Source organism: Monodelphis domestica, chromosome 7, assembly GCF_027887165.1.
Source record: "Monodelphis domestica isolate mMonDom1 chromosome 7, mMonDom1.pri, whole genome shotgun sequence".
NCBI classification, from domain to species: domain Eukaryota; kingdom Metazoa; phylum Chordata; class Mammalia; order Didelphimorphia; family Didelphidae; genus Monodelphis; species Monodelphis domestica.
This window is the reverse complement of record NC_077233.1, coordinates 280,132,168-280,144,439: the sequence shown is the minus strand read 5'-3', so window position 1 is coordinate 280,144,439 and position 12,272 is coordinate 280,132,168. Positions and strand designations below refer to the sequence as shown.

Here is a 12,272-nt window from a genome sequence, read left to right as displayed (position 1 = left end):
TGAGCAGCTCTGTCCAAGTCCCTCTGCTTTTCTAGTAACAAACTCTGGGTGGAGGGGAGGGTGTCCACATGTCCACAGAAAGCAATGTGTGTGCCACATTTGACACCTATGCCATAGGTTCACCATCACTGGCCTACCCCTTACCACTCTTCTGCCTTGGAACTGATACTTAGTATCAATTCTATGAGAAAAGATAAGAGTTTTTAAAAAAAAATAATGTGAGCTTTGGAAGCTTTAATTACATTTGTAACAATAAATCTTTTGTGGATCAAGATTTTCAATATTTTTAACCATCATGACTGAAAAAAAGTTATTATATATCCAGCAAGGCCCCTGTGTTATCTAGTCAAAGATCATTCTACACCTTCTAAGCAATACCCTTCACAATTCTCCCAAACAAATTGAGAATATTCAAAATTTAAGCACCCTTACCACTAAGAAACAGTTGAGAACACTTTTAAGAGCAAAAGGGTTTTGTAGACAATGGATTCCTTGCTTTGGGGAAATTACTAAACCCCCTCATAGCACTAACAAGGGATTCAGTCCCTGAACCCCTCAAATTAGAGCCAGAACATCTGTCAGCTCTATCAGATCTAAAACAGGCTATCCTGTCTGTCCCTGCTCTAGGCATCCCACATTACAACAAGCCATTTACTTTGTATGTACATGAACGAAGAGGGGTAGCTTCAGGTGTTTTAACTCAGACTTTGGGGCCTTCTCAGCACCCAATTGCTTATTATTCTGCCCAACTGGACCAGTAGCAGCATGAGCACCACCATGTCTTAGAGGAGTAGCTGCTACAGCCTTACTAGTGACAAAAACTGTTGATCTAGTATTGGCATGCCCATTAACAATTATGTGCCCACGTGAGGTAGAAGCATTATTGCTAAGACAGAGAACACAGGCATTTTCTGATCAGCGAATTACAAGGTATGAAATAACCTTGTTAAACAATGAAAACACCTTGAAACACTGTTCAACCCTTAACCCTGCCACCTTGCTTCCAGATTTACTAACTTCAGGTTGTGTAATTATATGTACCATTATACAGTTGTGAAACACTAGTGTCCATGGCAGAAAAGCCTCAAGATGATCTCTTGGACACCCTCTTAGACAGATCTGGTCTTATTTATTGATGGTTCCACTTTTATGAGGGATGGCATACGCTACACTGGAGCTACTGTAGTCACAGAATTTGCCACTGAGTGGTCAGCTTCACTGCCCTCTAATATTAGCGCTCAAGGGGCAGAAATCATAGCTCGGAAACATGCCTGTATAATTGCCATGGATAAAAAGGCAACAATTTATACGGATTCTAGATATGCTTTTGGCATTTGTCACTCAGTCGGAATGCTATGGCTCCAGAGAGGATTTTTAACCTCAGTAGGAAAATCCATAGCTAATGCAGAAATTATTAATGAAGTTCTTTCTGCTCTCAAACTGCCTGAAGCCCTAGCTGTAGTTCATTTCTCTGTCCATATAGGTGGCACTGACCCTGTCTCTAGAGGAAATGATTGAGCAGATGCCGCTGCAAAGCTAGCAGCCATAGAAGGACCTGGATTAATTTTAACATTAACAATCACTGATGACTTAAATTTATCACTTTCCTATAATGAAAAAGAAATGAAAAAATGGAAACAAAAATTCAAAGCAAAAGAGATTAATGGAGTATGGGTGTCATCTGAAGGAAAACCCCTGCTCCCTAGAAGTTTCTATCACCAAATTTCACAATCTGTTCATAAAAATGGTCACTTTGGTACCCAGGGCATCGTGAATTCTGTTAAGAGAGTATGGATAGCCCCCGGTATAACTACCATAGCCTCTAAAGTGTGTTCAGCCCTGCTCTACCTGCCAGGCATATAACCAACACGCCTTTCGTGGCAAAGCTTTTGGTAGGTGTCCTCTGGCTTACACACCTTTTGAGCACCTACAGATAGATTTCATAACAATGTCAAAGGCTAGACATTATAAGTTTTGTCTAGTCATAGTAGATCAACTGATCAGATGGCCGGAAGCATTTCCTGCGACCCGAGCCACGGTGGCTTTTGTTGCTAAGGTGCTTTTAAAAGAAATTATTCCTCACTTTGGACTACCAGCATGTATTGATTCAGATAGAGGAAGTCATTTTACTGACTCTGTCTTAAATCAAATATACTTTTGCTTGGGGATAACTCGAAAATTCTTCCATATCATCCCCAGAGCTTAGGCCAAGTTGAAAGGATAAATAGTTATAGAACTTAAAACTATGATTGGCAAATTATGCACTGAGACCCATTTAAAATGGCCTGAAATTATCCCTCTGGCCCTATTTTATCTTAGAAGCAGGCCTAGAGGAGACCTACACATCTCACCATTTGAGATGCTTTTTGGACATCCACCTATACAGGCTAAGCCTTTCTCTCCCGCATATATATCACTAGTAGGGGGAGATAATACCATTGCTTCCTATATACAGGAATTACAGCACAAACTGCGTGAATTCCATGAATCCGGAACTGCAGTACAAGCCGGACCACTAGACTTTTCACTTCACGACCTGAACCCAGGAGACAAAGTGTATATTAAGAATTTCCAGCGTACTGGAGCAACTCAACCTTCCTGGGAAGGACCATTCCAAATATTGTTAACTACTCCAAGAAAAGGACTCTTGGATTCATTGCTCACATGTAAAGAGAGCATCTTCTGTTGAGACTGATTGACTGTATCCTATCACATGCATTGAAGATAATAATCCATTGACAAGTGGATGCTGTTTTTCAAGAACACATTGAATTCCAGATTTTTTTCTTTTCCCCTTATTTTTAATTATTGCTTTTCTTTTATTTTGATTAGAATATTTGATTTCCCCCCCCTTTTCTTCATTTCTTAAACTAAAGGTACATACAATTAAATATTTTTTCTCTTTAGTAATATAAGTTTTATATATATATATACTTGCTATAATATCAATACATACCCCAAAACTTTAAACTGTGGGAACCTGCCATTTATTGATAAAATGTAATGTTATGGGACTATGATTAATGTTTGTGTCTGATTCCAGGAAATGGGATAAAAATAAGGAGCACAGACTTAACCTAAATAGTGCCAAAAAAGCACCCAGGAAATACTAATGTGGACTCAAGGTTGCGACGCTTGACATATGTTAAGTTGTAGGACTTCCTTGTATCTACACCCTTTGTGAAGTACTCATACAAGTACCAAAATTTGACTCTCATGCTGGCTCCCTATATCCCTGAGAATGAAAAAAAATCAGACCAGGGAATGATGCTTCCCTATCAAAATAGAATTCTAGTTCCTTTCCTTCTTATAGTATGGCAACTTCCTGTAGTCTTGGCTACAAATGGGTAAGTGAAATATTACTGCATTCTGCCTTACAGACTTGTGGGATAGAAATTACTTTAAATTGGACCTGTACAAGGGCCTATTATGAATTCATTCTTGCTTACTCAACATTTTATTTGGTATTTTGATTCTAATTTTTAATTTTTTTCTTTTTTCTCTTTCTCCCAAAAGTTTAACTTTCTTCCATAGTTTTCCCTTTATATATTTTTGTTGTTGTTTTATTTTGTTTGTTTTGTTTTTATTGTTTTTGAATTCTTTTAATAATTGACTCATACACCCCCATAACTCAACAATGCATCCTGAGCTGAATTGGATGTTGTTGTTTTTTTTTAACACCCACTTCAGGGGGGGATTGTATTTGAATAAAAATCCAAGATTTTGAAATTTTTTTGTTTGAGAAAGATCTTCAAGGAAGAAGCTTGCTAACTCCTACATCCAGAGAATGAACTGTTGCAGAAAGATGCCAGAAAACCTACATTACATCAAGATCAAGAATGAACCTTGGGGTATGGTTGACTGAACATTTATTTTGAATGTACACTCTTATGCCAAAGGGGACTGCCCCCTAATTGGCTTTTGTCAATGTGCCCAGTAAAACATTGGTTTTGTTGTCTCTCTCTCTCTCTCCCTCTCCTATTTCCCCCTTACTTCTCTAACTATTATAATTTCATAGCTGGTATGTTTACAAGACCCATGGAAGAGACTATTCTTCCTCAGCCTCAGGGGGTAGATTGTGAATTTTAAAACTATTCCACCCTAATCAGACCATTCTATAGAAGATCTGATTTAGCTATTTCCTGATCAATAACAATGGAGATACTTGGAATAATAGAATCAGGTCTTGGAAACTCTACATTCTCCACCCTTCTTAGTTTAACAAGATTAGGAAAGTCTGCATCAAACTCAAGATTTAATTATCTCAGGAAAATGGCCTATAACAGACAGGTGCAAAAAAAAGGACAGACCTCTGGGCTGTCCTAAATCAAGCTAAGTCATCATTGGTACAGATGAGACGCAGGAAAGTGATGTAAATTTGTCTATATAAGGCACGTCACTTCCTGTCTCTTCCTCTTTTCCCAGAGATGACTCTGGATGGAAGTGTGCTAGATGTACTGACATCTTGGTGTGGTGGTGGTGGCTATTGTCTGAGTTTGGTGGCAAGTTTTGTCCTGGAACTGATTTTAGGTTCGGGCATCTTAGCTGAGCCCCTTTGGAGGTCAGGCTGATTCTTTCCTCCTTCATACTCCAAAACCTTATCTCCTAATCTCCCCGCTCGGTACCAGCTGGGGGAGGGGAGCGAAGAAAACCTACTCCTTACCTTCTTCCTTCTCCTTAATCTCTTCCACTATCAATTAAAACAACATAAAATTTCAGCTGACTTTGGTTTTTCATTAGGATTTTATAAATTAAATCCTTGGCGACAAAAATAATTATTACATTGAGTCTCAGCCATAATTTTACCCTTTACAATGTTTTACAATGGTATGTCTTTAAAAAAAAATTTGTCTATATATTATTATTAATGCATAAGTATAATATAGTATTAAAATGTTAATACCTGCATTTTAATATAATTTGTTTCTTTTATAATCCCATGTATTTTATGTATTTAAAAATATTCTTTTGAGAAAGGATCTATAGATTTCATCAGACTGCCTAAGATTCCATGACACAAAAAAGGTTAAGAATCCATTCTAGGATCAAATACAATCTCCTTTGTTTTAGCACTTAAAAGTCCTTTATTTCCTTTAAAACTCTATATTCATACATATATTCAAATATATGTATATATATTTTTAATGAATACTGTAAATGTATAGTGATTTGGGCTTAGAGCTAAATGAGAGAAAAAGAGATGGAAAACTGTAAAATTCTTGCAATGGTCAAAACATTTTCCCTAGTTGGAAGGGGAAGGCTCATCTTCTTAAAACCAGTATTCTTCTGGTAATGTTACAACTGGCTTATGAGTCATAAAACATTATATTCTTCAAAGAAATGTAACTGAGGTTCACTCAAAGATCAACATGAAACATAGATGTAAACAGGCTGTAACATATATGAATAAGAAATTAATTCCACAGAAGAAGTGGTGTAAAAGATATCACCAAAGAGATGTACAAGTGAAAAAGATGCTGCTGCTGTTCATGTTGAGGGCACAAAGATTGAAAAGTCCTATGTGCTTCCTTGGTATCCTTGCTTGAGACATCAGGAAAACTCAAGAATGTTCGCCCAATATATGGGGTAGCCCCTTGGTAGCAAACATATAAAGAAGACTGCCACAAGCTGGCTGATTGCAGCTGAGTTAAAATATACTGCTGAAAGAAATACATTAACAAGATCACCATTTGAGTATAATGGAACTCATTTTGTTCACAGTTTTAACTTCTGATAAAAAATCAAGCATGAACAATTAGAGACATATCTTCTTTTTCCCTTTTGGGCTGGAGATTTTGAAAAACTAAAAAGAGATCTTAAATCTCTAAATTACCTTTAGTTGCCAAATTCTCATTAGGAGAGCCAAAATGGATCATTCATAGAGTTACTCACCCAGTGTTTACGATCTACATCCTCATCTGCATCCCATTTCCGGGTTAAGAAAGGATGCTTTTTGCTGATTATTTCCCCTTCAAAGAAGGTAGTAAGAGTTGGGTATTCCTAAAGCAAAATAAAATATTTTTTTAAGTCTTAGCAAAAACTTACTCTTTTTCATTTTAATAATTGGATAAAAAGTTTAACACTGCTAAGTAGTGATCCAAATTCAAGAGTTAAAACCTACAGAATGGGAACAAATAAGACTATAGACACTAATTTTATTCATGTTGCTCACAAAAAATAATTCTGTGTTTGTGACATTTATAAATCTGACGCCAAAATATTTCTGTCACAGGAGTTTTTATAACACTTTGGTAAGCAGATGACAACTTTGTGGATTTTAGTTTTGTTTTTGTTTTCAGAATAGTTCCAAACCAAACCAACTGAAGTTAGGTGGTTCCAAACTAAATGTTTAAGAATTAAAGCAAATGACAAGGACAGTTTTGACTTTATATGCTTAAACAAAAAAGCAAGTAATAAAGATTCATGGCTTTATAAATAAATAAGCCTCATCATCTGCTTTATTTTGTATATGATATGCTCATTTTATTTGTTCTCTGTTGAAATTGGAGTAATTCTGCATTTGAGAGATAATAAAATGGACAGTCATACAAAACAGAGCAAATTACATGAATGAGGTATATGTATGTAGACACACAGAGTCAGACCTATAACACACCCCTGGTGAGGAAACACCCTTTTCCAAAGTAGTAAAGCACTTGCTCTGACATTTTCAGTCAATGAACTGTCTAGGGCACTAAGAGACTGGTCCAGGTCTGGGTCATACTGACAGGATATGTCCAAAGACACTTGAGCCCAAGTCTTCCAAACACTACTTCCCTCACCTACTGGCCAGCCCATCCCACTCCCCACCCTCCTACTAATAAGGCCACTTTTTTCCCTTTACATTTTCCATAAGCTCTTTCTTATGTTACTTCCAATAGTATTCATAATCAATGACATTTTTTAAAAACACCCTTATTTTCTGTCTTAGTAGCAGTTCTTAAGACAGAAGGGCAAGAGCTCTGACATTGGGGTTAAGTGACTTGTCTAGGATCGCACAGCTAAGAAGTATCTGAGGTCACATTTGAATCTGGTTCTCCCAGCACTATCCACTGTGCCATCTAGTTGTCCCTAATGATACTATTTTTTAAAGGTGTGCCTGTATTCATATTAGTTTCTTCCCATGTCCCCCATCCCCAACAAAATGCCCCATTGTAACAAAGGAAACGAGTTTTCAAGCATGTTTGTTTTAATCTTTCCCCCTATAAAATGCTTCATGCAGTTTGGCGGCTCTCTTCCTGCTCAGTGCACTATACTTATAAGTACAATAGTTTCTTTTCCCCAACAAAATGGAAGCTCTAGGAAAGCAGGGACAGTTTTTAAGTTGTCTTTCTTTACCCAGGGCTTAGCATACAATAGCTATTTAATGTTTGTTGACCGAATATACCATGCCAGGTGACAATGAACCAGGCACATATAATCCTGAAAGCTTCATTAAAATAAGAATGCCCCCACCATGTTCAAAATTTATTGGAAAAGACCTGATGTATAGAAAAATTGCTGTTTATTTTTTAGAAAGCTCCAAAATATTATGAACCTACTGACTCAATTGCTCCCACTTTCTCCAAAGCCAGTGGATATCCTACATATATCCTATATATAAAGATGCACCAATTAAGAGAATAGCCTAACTTCTATTAAAGTTTTTTGTGGTCTTATCCCCTACTAGATTGTAAACTCTTTGGATTTAGACACTATTTTGTTATTCATGTTTATCTCTTCCTCAACAATAATCACAGGGTAGGGTACATAGTTCCTCTACTTAATAGTGAACAAATGTAAAATGGGAAAATTTCCCAAGCAGAGACTTGCATGCTTAACTTTTTTCACAAGCCACAGATTGCATTGGAAAGGACTATTAAGGTAAAAAGCTGTAAAACTACCACCAGTTTCTTCTAAAGGCCATAGAACTGAAAGTGAAGGCAAGTAAGGTCAAAACATGTAAAAGAACATTAGGAAAGGCAGCCAAAGGTATTAGAAAGAACAATGTATTTGGGGTCCAAAAGATCTTGATTCAAATCTTAGAATCTACTTTACTACTCTCCATAACTTTGCTAAGGTCTCTGGACCTTGCTTCCTTATTCTAAAATGAAAAAGTTGAACTAGAACTCTGAAGGCCTTTCCAATTCCCCTTTTCCAACTGCCCCGTCCACTACACCATACTGCCTCCCTCACTTCAATCTTTAGGCCAAGTGCCTCATCATCCTCGTGCTGCCCTATGCCAAGAGGCTCCTTAGATCTGCTCGGTAACCAGATTAACACACAATTCTTTCCAAAGTCTAAAACAATATGTAAACCTGAGAATATAAAAGGCCAGCAATATCTTACTATGTGTGTGTTAAGGAACTATAGATATGTACAAATAAGGTATTTGGGTATTCTTAGCCTAATCTAATTAATACATACAACCCTGAGTTTCAACAGTAATTCCTACCAAGCAAATTTCAAGTTGCTTTGCTGCACAACTAAATATGGCTTCTTGGTAAAGATGAGAATGTTGAACAATAAAGATATACAATTGTACTTCATTTTTCTTTAGCAGTAAATGTGTATGTGTGTTAATAAAAACGTGTCTTCTGACCAATTCCTATCACTCTCAACTAACTCACAGTAAGTAACTGTTCATTTGTATTAGTCATAAGCATATGCAACTTTGTCCTTATAAACTGTTGACATAAATATATCTCCATTGATAATTTCTGAACTAAATTTCTTAAGATCGATGTAAGAACCTGAGGATATCTAATGTGGAGTAAACAAGACTAACAGGTACAGGATAGCTATCTTCAAATATCAGAAGAAGGATTAGACATGTTTTTCAATACTTGGCCTCAGGAGGTAGTTAGGACTAGATGAAAAAAATAATTCACCTTGGCATAAAGGACAACAATCAGGGACATATCAAAATGGAATGGAATGGACTGATAGTTTGAATGAATAATGGGTTCCTCAACACTGGAGGGGAAAGCTAGGTAGCACAGAGTTGCTGGCCTGGGCTCAGGAAGACCCATTGTCCTGAATTCAAATCCAACCTTAAGACACTTAACTAGTTCTGTGCCCCTAGATAAGTCACTTAACCCTGTTTGCCTCGCTTTCCTATGCAATTAGGATTTGCTCCCCAAAACTCTAAATCCCAGCTTCCCATGTTCCCTCTCACGTTACATGCTGATATAGGGAGAATATAAGTTTTGTGTAGCTCTGCCCCCCTCTCTCTCTTCCTGTGATTGCAGCTACAGAAGCTGGCTTTGGGCCAGGCAGGAGAACTTACTCACATGGTCCTTTTTTGTTAGATTATTAGATGCTTATACTTCTATTTCCTTTTATTTCTTCTACTTCAAGTGATTATTAATAAACTTTATAAAATATAATACTTGGAATTATTGGATATTGATTTAAATCTTACATTCCTCATATGTCAAATGAGCTGGAGAAGGAAATGGCAAACCACTCCAGTGTCTCTGCCCCAAATAGGGTACAAAGAGTGAGAAACAATTGAACAACAGTGAAAGTCTTAAGTTTGGACTAGATTAAGTAAGATTTTATGAATTTGAAGTTTACCTCTATATATCTTTTTTCATTTTATAGTCACTTCCTTAAACTAAACCTGGAGAAAATGAAATATATTAGCTTCTCTGCTTATCTGGCAATGATCTGGAAAAAGTTTGCAAAAGTTGGTAGGAATCTAGAAGGCAAAACTCAGTCATTTAGTGATACAGATCCTGGACCATTACAACATAAAGTTTTATTTATACCTGAAAGGAAGCTTTCCCAATACAAAGATAATTCAATATAGAAACAGTACTGAATTATGATTTCAGAAACCTGGGTTCTAGTCCTAGTTCTACAGTGATGCAATGGGGATCTTGGGCAAAATCACCTCTAAGGATTCATTTGGCTTCAACTTTCTATGATTCTAATTCCTATTTCAAAGGGAAAGTGTATATAGAAAGAGCAGATAGAATTTGGAGATTAGGCCCTGCCATAAGGCGAAATTCTGCTTAAGTCAGAAGATAATGGGGAAAAAAGGTACTGGTTTCTGAACACTTTTTAAAAAAAACCCTGACACCTTCTATCTTAGAATTGATATTTACTATAAAGAAGTATAAGATTAAAAATTAATATCCAATACTCCAAGTATCATATTTTATAAGATTTATTAATAATCACTTGAAGTAGAGGAAAGGAAAAAACCTTCAGTAAAGAGAGGCTTTCCCAGACCACACACGAGGGAGAAGAGAGCGAGAGGTGGAGTTATACATACAACTATATACAATATGCAAGCACACAAGGTGGGGATGAAAGAGGAAAGGGATGCTGGGAGATAGAGTTCAAGGGTACAAAATTTTCTAATTACACAGAAGAGTGGTATGGGCTAGGCAACTGGGGTTAAGTGACTTGCGCCCAGGATCACACAGGTAGGAAGTGGCTGTAGTCACATTTGAACTCGGGTTCTCCTGACTCTAGGCTTGGCTCTATTGCCACTGTGCTACCTAGCTGTCCCCTGGGCAACTTTAGAGACACAGAGATGGGGTCGTCATTTTGTGACCAATGACTGATTAATCCCCTCACAGGATTATCATGATCGTCGGACTGTCCATACCTTCAGCGAGTCTCTTCAGGTAATGTAACCAAGGGTCAATCAAGGTGGTACTTTCCAAAGACATGAAAAACTAGTAAGGATGAACAGGTCTCCCATATTCTCTTATAGAGATGGATGGCACCCCCTAGTCCTTCTTCACATTATATACCCCTTTTCTTCCAATATATTACTGGTTTTAGGACCTCCTGGAATCTGTTATATGTATATCAAACTTGGCAAATTTAATTCAGTAAGAATGCTTCGATAGGACACTACAGGACAATCCATTATAATACAGGATTATAATGTTGGATTTTTAACATCATTCTTACTTCTCCATAGGGCCTCCCCAGCCTTTTTTGCTATTTATTGGCTCTACATATGAATCTTTTTAAGACTTTCAGATTTTGTATCTCAAATTCTGTCAGTTTGCCTATAAAATGATAATGCTTCAGTTCTTTCAGTCTCAGTTTTGTGAATTTTAGATTTACTCCACCCTGCTTAGTCTAACAAACAGGAATGTAAACACCCCTACTTAAGGATTAAGTTTTGAGAAGGATGGCCTATGACAGACATGTGCTAGGAAGTGACAAATAAGAAACAACTGACAGATCCCCTGGGCTGTCCCAAGTCAAGCTTAAGCCACTATTGGTACATATGAGACACAGGAAGTGATTTAAAAAACGGTCTATATATTTTGTGTCACTTCCTCTCTCCAGCCTCTAGCAGTGTGCTGGGTGTCTTAGCGTGGCTGCAGCTATTGTCCAGGTTTGGCAGTGAGCATCCTTGATGAGGTAACTGGGAGAAGCTTAGTAGCGTGGTTCAGGTGAGGCATCTTCCCTGAGCTCTCTCAGAGTTTAGACTGATTCCTTTTTTTCCTTTACCTTTCCTGAAAATGCCATCCTCCTAGGAGGCCCCTCATCTCGGAGGAGGCCTCATGGCTAGAAGGTCTCTGAACTCCCCTTGGCTCAGGCTAGGCCAGAGAAATCCTATACCCTTTTCCCTCTCTCTTCTTAATTCCTTCCCTCTACATTAATTAAAACACCATAAAATTCCCAAACTGACTTGAGTATTTTTATTGGGATTTGAATTAATCCCTGGCAACCATAAGGATAATATATTAGTCAAAAAATCCTAAATTTACCCGTTACAGTCTTTGAGAGGTAGAATGGCAGAGCAGAGAGAGAAATGGCCTTGAAGCCAGAAGACTTGAGTTCAAGACTTGCCCCATTTTACACAAACTAAGTGTGGTCCTGGGCAAGTAACTTAATCTTCTCAAAGCTCTAAGTCAGTGATGGTGAACCTTTTAAGAGACCATGTACCATGCCCCACCCACTTTACTCTAGACAGGGGAAAGAGGGGAGTGGCAGCATGATGGAGAAGAGGAAGAGAACAGCTCTACCAGAGTCCCTCTGCCTTTCTAGTAACGAACTCTACCAGAAACAGCACACGTGCCCACAGAGAGGTCTCTCTACGTGTCATCTTTAACCCGTGTAGTATAGGTTTGCCATCATGGCTCTAAGCAATCTTAGACTGAGTTAGTCTCTATACCCCCTTACTCTCATAAAAATTATTAAGGACCTCCCACCCACCTCTTATCCCAGCAAGTTTATGCTTATGTGTATTGATATTTATTATATTTTAATTTCTAATATCTTATATTATTATAAAAACAGTTTTGACGTGGTAGACT

At 37.5% G+C, this 12,272-nt stretch overlaps 1 protein-coding gene across 1 annotated transcript in view; it reads right to left on the bottom strand.

Annotated features, from left to right (window-relative positions):
* Window positions 1-12,272, bottom strand: part of GID4 (GID complex subunit 4 homolog) — a 54,679-nt gene that overhangs the window by 27,839 nt on the left and 14,568 nt on the right. The window contains exon 3 of the mRNA XM_007507919.3: window positions 5,893-6,000. Coding sequence (XP_007507981.2) covers window positions 5,893-6,000 — 108 coding nt within the window. The remainder of the gene's footprint in view (window positions 1-5,892; window positions 6,001-12,272) is intronic.